Here is a 13809-nt window from a genome sequence, read left to right on the forward strand (position 1 = left end):
TGTAGGTGACAGCTCCTTGCAGTAAACGATCAATTCAACGCTGCTACTGTATAGCCTGTGGGACCATCTTGTTGGAGTGTGCGTATCTGTGGCCTACTTAGGAAGAATGTTTTATTTCTTTGCCTATGTGGACCATGTGGGGTGATAGGGTCCAGTGTTAACTCTGAAATATAAACCAAGATGAAGATATGACTTTCTCAATCCTAATTTCTATGGCTACAGTCACATTTCAGTATGGAATGTGGTCAGCTGAATCAAGAATGTCAGCTGTAGATGAAACTGGAAAAAAAGAGTCATTATCGTTTCACAAATATTTAGAAATGAACTGAAAGATAATTCTGACAAAGCCTTCCTGAAGTCAATAAGATAAGTTTGAATGTAAACCTCAATGAAAAATAACGTAGCCCTTAGTTACTGGGTCTTTCAACATAACCAATTAAATTCTCTCTTCTAGCTATGATTTCCTTGGATTTCTTCATTGTTTGGAATTATCTTGCAAAATATCATTGTCAATAGTTTTTTGTTGATGTTGTTGTTTTTTTCCCCCTCTGTAGTTGCAGGTACATTTTTTGCAGCTTTGCTAAGCCGGTTGTTCTGTTTTGTTGACTTTGGCTAGAGAAATTGCATGTTCACTGACAGAATGAGAGCACAGACAGTTCTGGTGGGTAAATTTGTGCTATGAACTGAACGTGTAGGTACATCTCAACTTGGAGATTCTTTTGCTGTAGATGCATGTCAGTGCATATGTGGCTATACAGTGATTTTATCTGCTGTGGCAAACCAACAGTACAGCAGTGAGGACATAAACAGAGCAACGTAAAAGCTGTGGTGATTATTTCTCCAGCTCTAGAATTAGCTTGTTAGCATTTTTTCCCAGAGGTAGCAAAGAATCTTGTTTACTAATTTTTGGCTGGAAATTTTACTGCGGCCTGTGCCAAAACAGGAGGATGCTCGTTACATTTTCATCATACTAATGATATTACAAATCAACCATTTCTAAAAAAAAATATTTGTCCCATTAAATCAGAGGTGCTGTAGCATATTCCAAATGGGTGGGGGATGCAGAACTGGGAATAGGTATTTGCTTGGTAGTCCCCAGATGCAATGCAGTCTTCCTATAATGTGCTTTCACACCTCATTTCTAACTATGGTGAGTAAGAGCAAAGAAGAGCCTCCCTTCAGCAAAAACAACAAAAAAAAAAAGGGCTAGCATATAATTCCTTTGCAATTAATCATTAAAATTGATAGTTCTCTAGTTATTTTCTTCATCTTTTTTTCTGGCACATTGTTCAGTGATCATTCTGTTTGTTACTGGTTAACATCTTTACCATCTTCAGTTACAGATGCCTTTTTATGCATTATTGTTCTCTTTTTTTTTTCTTTTTTTTCTTTTTTTTTTTTTCTGCAAACCCACAACTTAACAGCCAATGGGATAATTTACAGAAACAATTAAAACATCTCTTTCCAGGGCTAGAGATGGGAGAAAAATAGTTGATGTACTGGCATTAGCTTGGCAGCAACATTCACGCATGTATTTTCCTTTGCTGCCTTTTACAGCTGGTGGTTGTGGTTGTTGTTGTTGTTGTTCAATGCTACTTTTGTAAGATTTTACCATTTAAAAACCTCTCAAACTCCATGTTCAGTGAGAATGGATCCAGGCTGCTGGGTTTGGAACAGAACTCGATAAGGGTAGTTTATAAATGCTTTAACAGCTTTTAGTTATCAAAATCCATATGTAATTTAGGTTGCATAGGTTGCACTTTGGACTGTTGAGTTTGGCTTTTAGTCGCAGTTGCTAATCAAGCAGGAGTAGCACTTAAAAAAAAAAAAAGGGTTTAAGAGCTGGAAGGTTTGAAACACCTGCACCTCTGAGTGTCTGTCACCCAGCCATACACCCAACAGGTTACTTTTCAAGGTGGCCTCACACCCCCAAGACACAGTTCCAGCCTTAAGATGAATCAGATAATTCAGTTAGTTATTTTTTTTACCAATTACTTTGAGTGCAACTGGTAGTTGCCAAACTGATCAGTTTGCCTTGGCTCTGGCAAGGATGATATTTCTGCCTAGAGCTTATCTTGGGTATCAGAATAGCTCTATGGCATGGTTTGGCATCTGATCTGAAGTGTGGGAGATCCAAGCCCCAAGCCCTTTGTCTGAATTGGAGTAGGGTGTGGGACATCAGTTTCTTATATCCTCATGAGTGTGTGCATTGTCTTCAGTTGTTCCTTTTCTTCCTTGACACAATGCATATTTGTTTTCTGTAGCTGAGAAGAAGAGCGACTGACACACACCAAGGCCTACTGTTGCAGATTGCCTAGGAGATTTCGTTTCAAATTTTGGGTTGAATTGGTAAAAGCAGAGCGTTCTTCAGTGAATGTTTTCTTCTCTGATTTTTCAGATGACTTATATCTTGACCTGATATGGATCTGGAATGTTCATGCCAGCTTTCTTTTTTACACTAAACTGTAAAAACCTCTCTCTGATTCCTTTTGTCCCCCTCATTTTAATTAAGGTTTCTAACACACCAGTCAGGGATGATTTTTGAATTTGTGGGTTTTGACTTAAAAGTAGCTATGAAATACAGACCAATACCCTGTGCTAAATCATGTTTTGCTTCTAGCCCATCATAAGTTAATCCTGTGGTCAAGAGGGTTCAGCTGCAAAGGCTGTCTGTAATAACATCTAAGTTCTTTTGATTCATATTAATCTGTATTAGCAATAATGAAAGTCTGCAGAGCTTCAGTGTTTATATGCATATTTTATGTCTGGTGGGGGAAAAAAGCTTTTTCACAGACATTAGATATCTGAAGATTACTGCTTTTTACAAGAAAATAAAGCACCCCGTGAAAGTAGAGATCAGAAATAGACTACCTCAACAAAGCAGTCGAATGCAGATGTGAAAGTTCCTTTCTTCATTCTCACGCACAGCGTTCCTGTAGGTATCTCCAGAAAGCTGTTGGATACTGGAGCACGTGAAGTTCTGCTTGTGTGTGTATTTTCAGGCCAATGAAGAAGTGAACACATACATGTAACGTAATACAAAATTGTGCAGTATGGCTTCGTGGTGATCTTTGGACTTTTGTCAAGGAACAGACAGTGAAGACCTTCCCTGCCCTACATAGCAGTTCTGCCAGTCCCTCGCTCTGCTTTTATCCTTCTTGTCTAGGAATATTAACAGACACTGCACTCTGTAATTCTTAAACTCACTGCCCACAGATATTCAAGATTATCTATGAGGATTTCAAAGTTATTGTTTGGAGGTGTAGGTTTTTTGTTTGTTTGTTCATTTTTATTATTTCAAATACGGCAATGAAGAAAGAGGAATCCATGAGAACTTCTCAAAAATAGAAGGATTGAATTAGTTTCTTTACAAGTGAGTTTGGAGGGTGAGTCGCAGGATATGAATACAGCACTGGGAACATTCCTGGATCTTTTCCACAGTGCTTTTAATGTGGTCACAGATTTCTGACTGTGAGTGAAAATAAATTAGAATTAACTTCAGTGAGTGTCGAAAACGTGGAGACTTTCAGTTTGTTTGGAAAAAGCATCAGGACATGCCATTTTTTTTGTCTGTACTAATTAGTGATGACAAAGCATCGAGATGGCAAAGAATGAATCATTTGGATGTTCATGAAACAAAATACTTCAGTGTCACTAACATGTGGCTTTTGGGAATTCCTGAAGCAGAAGAATAAAGATCCAGGGAACATCTTTGATAAAACAGATTTGCTTGAAGTGGACAGTTATTCTTAATCTGTTTTCTTTTATGATTAACATTAAAGGCCAATCTACTTCTGCTGTTACTTAAAGACTATTTACCAATACCTAATGGTTTATATGATCAAAAGAGGCTGAATGACCTGCGTACTAAGCTTGGGAGCACCTGCACATTCATGTGAAAAGTCAAATTTTGATGTGAGCAGCAGCAACATACGTCTGGCAGATAAGCTAAACCCAAGTGATTTGGAACAGGCATCCAATGCTTGTATGTTTTATGTTAAAAGTTTGCAACTGGATCATTCAATCATTCTTTTTTTTTTTTTTTTTTTTTTTTTAATTTAATAAGAAGCCAGTTTAAAAAAGCTTTTGAAGAGCTTAACTCAAAGAAAATGGATTCCTTCCATGATCCAAAAAAAAAAAAATTTTGCTTTTTTATACCTACCCAGTTGCAATTTAGTTTTTGGAATTCATAGATTCCATTTTAGTAGCTTTCTGGAACTTACAAGATTTTGGTTTGAAATAGCTTAGTATCTGAGCTAAGTTAAAAGCAAATTGTATTTCTTAAAATTAAATTACCTTTTATTTCAATTCATCATGTACCTTCATCTTCACTACAGAAAATGGATGGCAGCTTTGATAGTGCAAATAATTTCATTTTTCATGCTACTTATTGACAATTTATTGAATAATTTGGAAAAAGAAAAAAAGCCTTGAAAAGAAAGGATGATGACAAAGCTATTAGAAACTTTGCTAAAATATTTTACCCTCCTATTCAGCCGTGTACTACAGATTCTTACAGAGTTGTTTGGTTTTTGTTTTGTAGCTCAGTAGCTTGTTCTATTGAGACTCTCAGTGTTTAATACTTTCACTTTTTAAAAAAATGCTCTGCATCTGGAATCTTGTGCAAGAGTTTTGTCCTGAACTGACGGAGAGTAGATAAAAACAGTAGGACCTGAAAGTGAAAAGACAATAAGGCAAATAAATCATGCCTCAGATTTCTTGTGTAGAGATGAAGACCCACATAATTTTCCATCTTACACATTTCTGAAGTACCCCTCTAGCTCTGCTGTAGCTTGCTAGATGCAACTGTTGACCTAAATTGCGTTTTTGCTGAAACTGGCAGGGCTCTGTGCCCAAAAGACCCCAGCTAGGAAGTGGTGGTCTTAGTGAGCCAACTTGTCACTGTTTCAGTTATTTAAAAAGCCAGCGGAGATATTTAAAGCAATCTTCTCTTTCTGTGGAAGTCTGATTTGTCAACGTTGTGGCTGGCAGCACTGACTTTGTTTTGGTTTGGTCTTTCCTAGTTATCTCAATACACCGAGGTGGTCACTGGGTGTTACTGTGGTGGTGCAGGACAGGGCAAAGCTGCACTGCCATGGGACGTTACTCTTCGGGGAACTTCCTTGCCATTGACCACGCTCTGATACCTGCACCAAACTCTGTGTAGATGATCTCTCTTGGTAGAAGAAGTTCTTTAGGAGCTTGGAAATGTCATGTGGCTATAGGGAGCTTATGGGTGTAATTCTCCTAATCGTCATCTCCTCCTGCAATCATCTTTACTTACTCCCTCAGCTGGAGAAATAGCATCAGACCTCTTCAACTGGGAACCCAGGCATTCATTCCGCTTTGTATTTTGGTACTCATTTCAACCAAATTTTATTGGTTGTTAGGGTGAATTTATCTGTATGCTTTGATGGCAACTGTAAGGTTGTAGTGTGGCGTTGAAGCTGATTGTTACCGGTTCATCCATTCAGTTGAGAGCTCCTGAGTGTCCCAGCTGGGGGGAAAAACATCTTCACTGGAAGCTTTCAGGTCCTTGCAGGCTTTGATCAACTGGCCAGATAGTTTGGAAAGGTTTATTCTGGCGCTTACAGATGTATTTGTGTTTTACCTTTTTTTTTTTTTCTTTCTCTGTACTTACAATTCATAAGTAACAAATATAAAATGGTTAATTTTAGAAAGTAGAGCATTCTTCAAGGAAATACTTTTTTTGAGTAAGTTGTTGTCTACTGATTTTGAGACTGCTCTGACATTAAGCAGCTGACTGGGAACTGAAAGAGCCCACGTTATTGATCTGAAACATGTGCCTCCATGAAGCCTTCTTGGGAAACCCTTTTCTTATGATCAGTCCCTGGTGGGGGGAGGACTCAGTTCTTCAGGAAGTAAATTGCTGCAAAGTGAGTAGAGTGGGAATCTAGGGAGAGATGAGAACGTTGGGTTTAGAAAGATTGTCATTTTTACACAACTGGCAGGTTTATTAATTTTGTTAAGGACGTGATCATGTCTGACCTCTAATATCTATGTTTCTATTTTTTTTTTTGTTAGAACTTGCAAGAATCGTGCTGGGAGAAGGCAGGCTACTTCTTTGATCTTCCAGATTTCTTATCTTGGAAAGCCACAGGTGTTACTGCAAGGTATGTTAATTATAACATTATGATTTGGTCTTCTTGGTCTATTTTCTTATGTATGCTCCTGCTTTAATTCATTTTGACTGGACATGCTGTTATATACATCTGTCTGTAATTGTCTGCCCCAAAACATCTTGAACCTATCTCCTGCTTCCATTGTGCATTCCTGAACACAGTTGTTCCTGTGAGCAGTGTAATTCACAGATAGAGTATGTTGCTACAACTGTTGGTTAATTGGTCTTGTACCCCATTTTGGAACATAAATACAATTGCTCTAGTTACTGTGAAATATGCTTCTAATAAGGCTTTGAAATCTGTTTTTGTTGACAAATGTATTGACTTTTTGAGAACTGAAACAAAATACTTTGCTTGTATGGTAGGCATCTGGTAAAATCTTTTTTTAAATGGTTGCTTCAGTGTAAAACATGGCAGCTGTATTGCTCCCCAGAAGCATCCTAGAGTGCTTACTGAGCAATAGTCTTATGGCCCAGTTCCACACCCAGCTCTGTGCAATTCACAGATATTTCCATTGTACTTTGTGGAGTTGTAACTGTGGAAAAACTAGTCTGAAATGACAACTGGTTACAGGCTAGCCTTAGTCTCCAGAAGTGAAAGATGCCTTCACATCAGACACAGTTCTTCTTGTTTGAGTGCTTTCTTTCTCCTAGTCAGTCTCCATAATAGGCACCTATTGTTAAATGTTTTGCATTATATAGCTGGAAAGTGCAAGTTTAACTTATATATAAAAAAAAAAAAAAAAAAAAAAAAAAAAATTTGTAAGATCTTAGTAGCTTTCAGTGGAAAGATAGTATCTCAAGTTTAGTCAGATTCCTATGCTGTGTGGCTGTGAGCTATGTAACAAGGGAACAACTCTCACCCAAAAGATCCTGCAGTCTAGGCTGACTTCTCACCTGACCCAACTCTAATTTCAGGAGGTTAAATCCCAGGCTCCCAGAGGATGTGCCATGCGGGGCCTCTGCATTGTGAAAACACTCGAGACTTTGATTTAGAACTAGCACCCTGTGCTCAGAAGACTAGGTGGAGAAAGGCAACTGCCTTTTTTCTGTAAACAATTTAAGGGTGCTGCAGATCAAGTGCTTCTCAAATTTTGGCACAGTTGTGTGGGAGAAAATGAGTGTCCTGTCCTAAAGAGAGCCTTTTTGAGGCAGCTGGGGGATGTGATGAAATGATGAGATGAAATGATCACCTTGTGCTGATGGCCAAAGAAGCCAAAACAGAATACAGTCCATGTGAACTTGCAGTCAAATGTTATTTGGAATGTGTTATTAAAGGAAGGGAGGTGGTTTCAGAGGGAATGGTGATGTGCTTGAAAGAGAAATCTTACCTTGCTTGAGCAGAGGAATCCCTAGTTCTGATGAACAGTTCCTGCTCTTCCCAGAGCCCTCCTTGCCCCATGGCATGCTCTGTCCATCGTGAGCTTAACAGTGGCAGCTGTAATGTATAAAAGAAATCACCCTCTCCGTTCTTTCTTTCTTCTCCATCTCTCTTAATCTCCAACCTGGTGTGAGAGCTGAAGGAAAAGAACAGCAGAGCCTTCCTGCGGCCTTGAAGATGTAACTTATTACGGCTAATTCTTTAGCTGTTGGGAAATGAATGGTTATGCTGAAGTACAGGAGTTACGCTGGCGGGGCAGCTGTCTGAATTGCAGCAGTAAGGGATCTCTGCTAACAAAGGATGCTGCAGCACTGGGGAATCTGGATGGAGAAGAGGATAACTGTGCTCAGGACAGTGAAGCTGTTGATCATCAGCTTTTACGTATTCCTGAACATTCCCACCTGCTGTGGTTTTTGCAAAACTCTTGCTAGAATTACACAGCTGGTGTGCCAGGCCTGGGGTTTGCTATTCCAGCGTAGTATTTGTCATCTGTTTGCTGCATGTACCTGTCAGTGGCTGTAAATTCTGTGAGGTCTTTGGGGAAGAGCAGGGGTTTTCTCAGGTATGTTGTCCAGCACTGCAGGACCCTAATTCCTCCCGGGAACTTGGGATGGAGCAAACAGATTTTACGAACTACAGACTGTATTCTGTAGTGCTGGCTTAACCTGTACAGGGGTACAGCCTGAATTCCTGGGATGAAAATGTTCAGCCTCCTCTGTAGCTTTCGTATGCAACCAAAATGTATGGCAGGAGGCTTTAATAGGGAGTTAGGAAGGGGTACGTAGGAGCGTAGAGCACGGTAAGAGTTATTGTCCACTGTCCCTTATGGATGCCTTAAATTAAGGGACAGTGTTAATTTGTGAGTTTGGGGGGAGGGAAGAGAAGGATAAAGGAAATAAAAATAGTGTTGTGCACTTGATGTGGTCCAGCAGTCGTGGCTTGCACTGGCTTCTGGCACTCGGACCTCAGTGAAGCCCAGGTGCTGTTGCTCTGAAAGTAGATCGGAAAGGGAGGGCTCGCGGGTAACTCCAGCTACTTGGTCCCTCCTCGCTTTGGCTCCGTGTTCTTAGCAGCAGCTTTCTGGAGGTGAGGCAGAGAATCTCTTTTCCAATAACAAAGTACTGCAGAAGGTTGTACTCCAAATTAGAGCTGAGTGAATTATTAGTGGTGAGTCTGTTTCCTTGGAAATGCCATTTTGATTATTCCAGCAGTTTTTGACGGTATTGATGAATGTAGTAAGGGAGAAAGGAATGTAGGGAAAATAATTCCTGGAGAAAGTGGCGCGTGTGTGTTTGGTTGTGTTTTTCATCACTCCCTTTGGTTCAAACTTCTTCTATTTTGGATAAAATAGTTAATAGTTCCTTGCACATCCTCCTGTGCTGCTTTAATGTGTGCTCCCCCACATTAAGCTGATTGTTTTGGCTCTAGTGGAATGTCTTGTTTGGTAACAAAGGAGGAAGAAATAGAAAAGCAAGGACAAGAACTATTTTATTGGAATTAAACCTACTTTTTTTCCATCCTCTGCTCTCCCCTGTGCACACCTGTTTCTTGAGAATTTCCATCTAGTTTGGTGAAGTGAAGTAATTCATCCCGCATATGTTCATAATTCTGTGGAAGTGGGAATTAACAAGTGTAAGATTCTTACCACCTTTTCTCCCCTTGAGCACAAAGGAGCCTATTCACAGGGCAAGGCACAGTGTTAGTCACTGTGAATCACACGTTACATGCCCCCGATAAAAGATACATATTTTTTAATCTGTTTTGGTGGTGGGTATTCTACTAGAATCAAAGCAGTTGCAGAGGCACTTTTGTAGGAGACGTGTGCATGCATCGAAACCATTACTCCTGCTGCTTTACATTTTTGAAGTGTCAGTTTAAAACATTTTGTATGTTTTTAACTTTTAAAAACTATGTACAGTCTGCTTGGCCTCACGGAGATTACCCAGTGCTCCAAGTGAAGTAGTGTGTGATCAGGATTTGAAGTATTTGAAGGCAGTTACTGATATGTGTATCAGGGTAGGAAATCGTTTGTCTTTCACCTTCAGATGATTTTTCTGGCTTGAACTGCCTTGTTGCCAAGGGTTTTTTTTTCCAGTAAACGCTAAATGCTTTTTACCTGAAAAATGGGGACTCAGACATACTCAGATTTTTATCTACTCCCTTTGAAATTGCTGTATGTCTCAGTGAACAGCATCTACACATGAACTGTGAACGATGTGTTCCAAATCGATGATTCCCATTGGTCTTAAAAGATCACCTGCAATATCCCCTATTAAAAATACTCATTTCATATTATTGCTCCTTTGGGTTGATGAAATACCGTGCGGTTGATCTGAATGATCCAGACGGGGTTCTGCATTAAGAAGTGTTACCGACATCTCTCTAGTTAACCTTTGGAACTTTTCCTGCCCCCAGGGCTGCAGCAGTGAGCGTTGCTTTGGCCACTTGAGTACTCAGTTGTCTTAGTGCAGAAGTGCTGCTGGGGAGAGGAAGAGAGCTGGTTTTTCACAGGCACGTTAGCAGTGCTTTTCAGAGGCTCAGCACTTTTACCCATGGTGAATGTGACTCACTGCTATCTTCCACCCACCGTCTATAACCTCTGATAACTTTTCCTTTATATGGTATTTTGGATGAAGCTATCTTAATAAAATCTAAATACATACCTGGTTTAGTTAGAAGTTACTGTGTTGTGCATGGAGGATTTGTATCAGAGATGCACTTCTACAATTCTGCTGTATTTCTGAAGTCTCACAAAGGATGACTCTGCGGACAAGACTGTGGCTAAGCTGTTACATCAGGTAGACTTCCCACACAAATTTCTCAAAGGTGCATTGAGGTCCAGCATTCTGCTTGAGGCCACGTGCAATCACAAGCAACTCGCTCCCTGGAAAACCAGGTAGTCTTTACTGGATTTACATGGTTCAAGATGAACTGTAATCAAAGAGAGTGGGGAAGGTTTGGGAAGCACAGGAAAGATTGTCAGGCTTGACAGTGACTGAAATGGGGAGTATCCAACGTGCAATAAGCCACTGGTTGAGGAGGAACAGTAAGAAAAAGAAAATTAAAGAGAATGTTGGCAAATAGTTTGCAAATGAGAAGTGCCAGAATGAGTGAAGAAGTCACACACTTAGAACTCTTTTAAGGAAACTCCCAAAGTTGCAGAAAAAAATTAGAAACAAGCTGAATATTTATGCAGAGGAATTTTATTAATGTGCTTATGCTTCAAACATGTTAATAGTTGGGGAAGGTAATGTATTTACTAGTAGAGACTTCATCTCATGTATCAGTATTGACCCAAATGATTCTCCTGTGGAAATATTTGTCTGGTCAGTCTTCAGGTGCTAGCCTTCACTCCAGGGAAAATGATATAACAGAGATGTTTTGTTGGGAAATCTTTTGTAAATTTTCTACATCCAACATAGATCTCAGAGTCATGAATTTCTTTAGAGAAAATCAGTTTTATGGGAAAGAAGTTCATATTGTTAGTGTAATTGCAGGCTGTAAACTTAAACACAAATGGCTGTAGTTCTTAAAAACAAAACAAAACATGAACCACATGATTAGTTTTAGGCTATATAGACGTTTAACAGAGGGGTATCTTTTTAATATACAGTATATTTTCAGTGGGAAAATACCTTGACAATTTTTTTTCTTTCTCCTTCATTTATGAGAAGGAGGCTGGTGACTTGGCTTGTGCACATTTAAATAGCTGGCTCTTTACATTAAGCAGTGATTAAGTCCTAAAGGTTTATTTATAACCTCTTCCCACTTGCTTATTGTTAGGGCTAAGGATGGCTCTGTTGTACTGATTTAAATCCAGAGGACTCGTGATGTTAGTGGGATTGGTGCAGGGTGTGCTGGGATAAATAGGAAGAGAATATGGTCCGTTGCTGAACTGCAGTGCTGGGAGCTTGTAATAAAACATTAAAGCTAGGAAGATGCTTTTGAATCCAGGAACCTAGACTCAAGTCTGCTTTGTCATGTCACCTCTGTGATTTGTAGAAGTGAATTTTTGGAGGTGTTTAGGCAACTGTATACCTTTGAGGATTTGATTCTTACTCATTCATGTGTTTGTTTTTCATCTGTTAAACTGATACATACATACACTGTTACGAGGTTGCTTCTTTTCCCCTTGTTTTATCACTTTTTCTTCTGCAGTGATTTTGTCACTGTGATTATCGGAGTCCCCACCAAGCATTTTATCCAGATGGGCTAGGAACCTCAAAAAGAGAGAATTTGGAAGAGGAGCTTATATTTAGAGGTGCTATAGAAGAGACAAGCTAATGTAAGTTAAATGATTATCTGAAGGATGCTTGTGTCTTTTTAAAGGACTGAGCAATCCTGGTTAGTGAGCCGTGGTAACTGGAGCAGCGCAGACACCATATTCCTGGGGCCAGCTGCCCTTCCCTTCCTTCCTAGCTGGGCCGTGACTGATGTATACCTTTGGCTGGGATTCTGGTGTTTACCTTCTTGTTTATATTTTGTACCAACTTCAGAAGATGCCCAGTCTGAAAATCAGGCCTCTCTCTGGAAAGAGAGGGGCGAGGGAACGTTTCCTGATCAGCACTGCGGTCCATGTGACGGTGACAGTATCCTGACTTGCACTCGGGTTTTATGTCCTGTTTATGAAACCCAAGCCTTCAGACTTGCAGACTTGTTTGGAGAAATCTCTGGAGAAGGGAGAATTATCTTGAAGGGCTGGTAGGGAGGGGAGGGATGGTGTTTTTGTGCATTGGACAAACAAAGTACCATGAATTTCCTGTCCTGAAGCCAATAGCAAGTGTCCCTGCGACGGTATCTTTGCCAAACAAGAGAGAATTCCACTTCTATCAGGCTTTTAATAAATTCAAAACATGTTCTTTGGAGACTGGTGACACACAGACTGATGCAGTGTAAGAAAATAGGAAGTGTGTAGCTGCAAAAATGATCAGGAATGTGAAGGGCAGGTGCAATGTGAGCCATTACTGCTAGATATTTTATTTTTAATGATTAATTTGAAAACGGCATGTCCTTGGGTCAGAGTCGTCTGAAAGAGCTCTGTGTGCTAAATAAGAAAATTGTTAGCAGGTCTCGTTAATGTTAGCCAGGAAGCATACAGGCAAACAGGAAGCTGTAGCTATTGTTGTTGTACAAATGCCCTTTACAAAATATTAGCAAGAGAAACTTAATGTGTTTTCCACAAGAACAGGAGCCCTTCATGGTGTCTAACTGTATCGGCACAGCAAAGAAAACCTGCATTGTCCCTCTGCAGCAGCTTTGACATACATCGAGACGTCGCGTTTCAGAGATCTCAATTCACATCTTCAAATATTTACTACTCCAATTATTTTTTTTAAAGATGTTAAGGTTCTTAATTAGCTGCGACAGCATCTAGCATTTAGTTTTCTATTGTGCTCGTTTGCTGCTAAAAAAAAAAGAAAAAAGAAAAAAAGAAAAAAAAAGAGCCAGCCAGGTCAGTATAGAAAAGGATTGGGGGCAGGCGCGGTAGTAGATGTATTACTGGCACCCTGCCACGGAGACAGTGAACTCTGAGCCAACCATGAAGTCATTTTGAACTCAGGGAGTCTCACTAATCCAAGGCAATGTGTCTTAATTTGACAAAGCAAAGACTGCTTGATAAGCAACCCCAGCTAGAAATGCTGTTAAACGGGGGTGTTTGTAAGCTTAGATTGTGGCCGAGAAGTGCGGTGATAGGGGAGGAATCATCTTGTTTTCAGGTCCTTACTCCCCCAAGCCCAAAGGCAGGCTTGGCTCCGGTCTCCCCTGCAGTTCGGGCTGTGCAGTGGCTTGATGTGAAATTTGAGAAACATATGTAGTTTTCTATTTCAGGAAAATGAGCTCAGGGATTGAATGTGTGTTTTGTTGGCTGTTAAGCTCTGATCTTGCCTAGTGTGGTAGTTTGAGAGTGTGTGTGTGTGAGTGTGTGTGTGTGCGTGCCTGTGCAATGGTTAAGACATTCGCCAGCACTTTTTAAAAATAAAATTCGGGGTTCATATATTCACTGCTGCTAAAGGTCTTACTTCTGCAGTTTCAAAATGCAACACCCTACATCATAAGCAGCCTAAGTATGCTATGGTACATCAGAAAATGTTTCTGTCTTTTATTTTTCCAAAATAGTCATTAACATTTACTTGAGCTGATGAGTGGTACACACACAAAGTTTTCCATCAAGGCAAAGGAGCTGTGTTTAAACAACCCTTTCATTGTTGATCCTGTGCAGAAGCAATGTACACATGAACACTGTAATTACTGGCTTCTCGGAGGGTCAGATATAATCTTCCCTTAA

At 39.9% G+C, this 13809-nt stretch overlaps 1 protein-coding gene across 10 annotated transcripts in view; it reads left to right on the plus strand.

Annotated features, from left to right (window-relative positions):
* FGGY (FGGY carbohydrate kinase domain containing) overlaps window positions 1-13809 on the plus strand; it is a 183681-nt gene that overhangs the window by 63715 nt on the left and 106157 nt on the right. For all 10 annotated transcript variants that reach the window (XR_004752744.1, XR_004752743.1, XM_035332752.1 and 7 more), the window contains one exon: window positions 6046-6134. Coding sequence is in view for 8 of the 10 variants with exons in the window: in XM_035332752.1 (XP_035188643.1) it covers window positions 6046-6134 (89 nt within the window). In the remaining 2 variants the exon portion in view is untranslated. The remainder of the gene's footprint in view (window positions 1-6045; window positions 6135-13809) is intronic.

The sequence above is a fragment of the Oxyura jamaicensis genome, chromosome 8 (genome assembly GCF_011077185.1).
Source record: "Oxyura jamaicensis isolate SHBP4307 breed ruddy duck chromosome 8, BPBGC_Ojam_1.0, whole genome shotgun sequence".
Classification (NCBI taxonomy): domain Eukaryota; kingdom Metazoa; phylum Chordata; class Aves; order Anseriformes; family Anatidae; genus Oxyura; species Oxyura jamaicensis.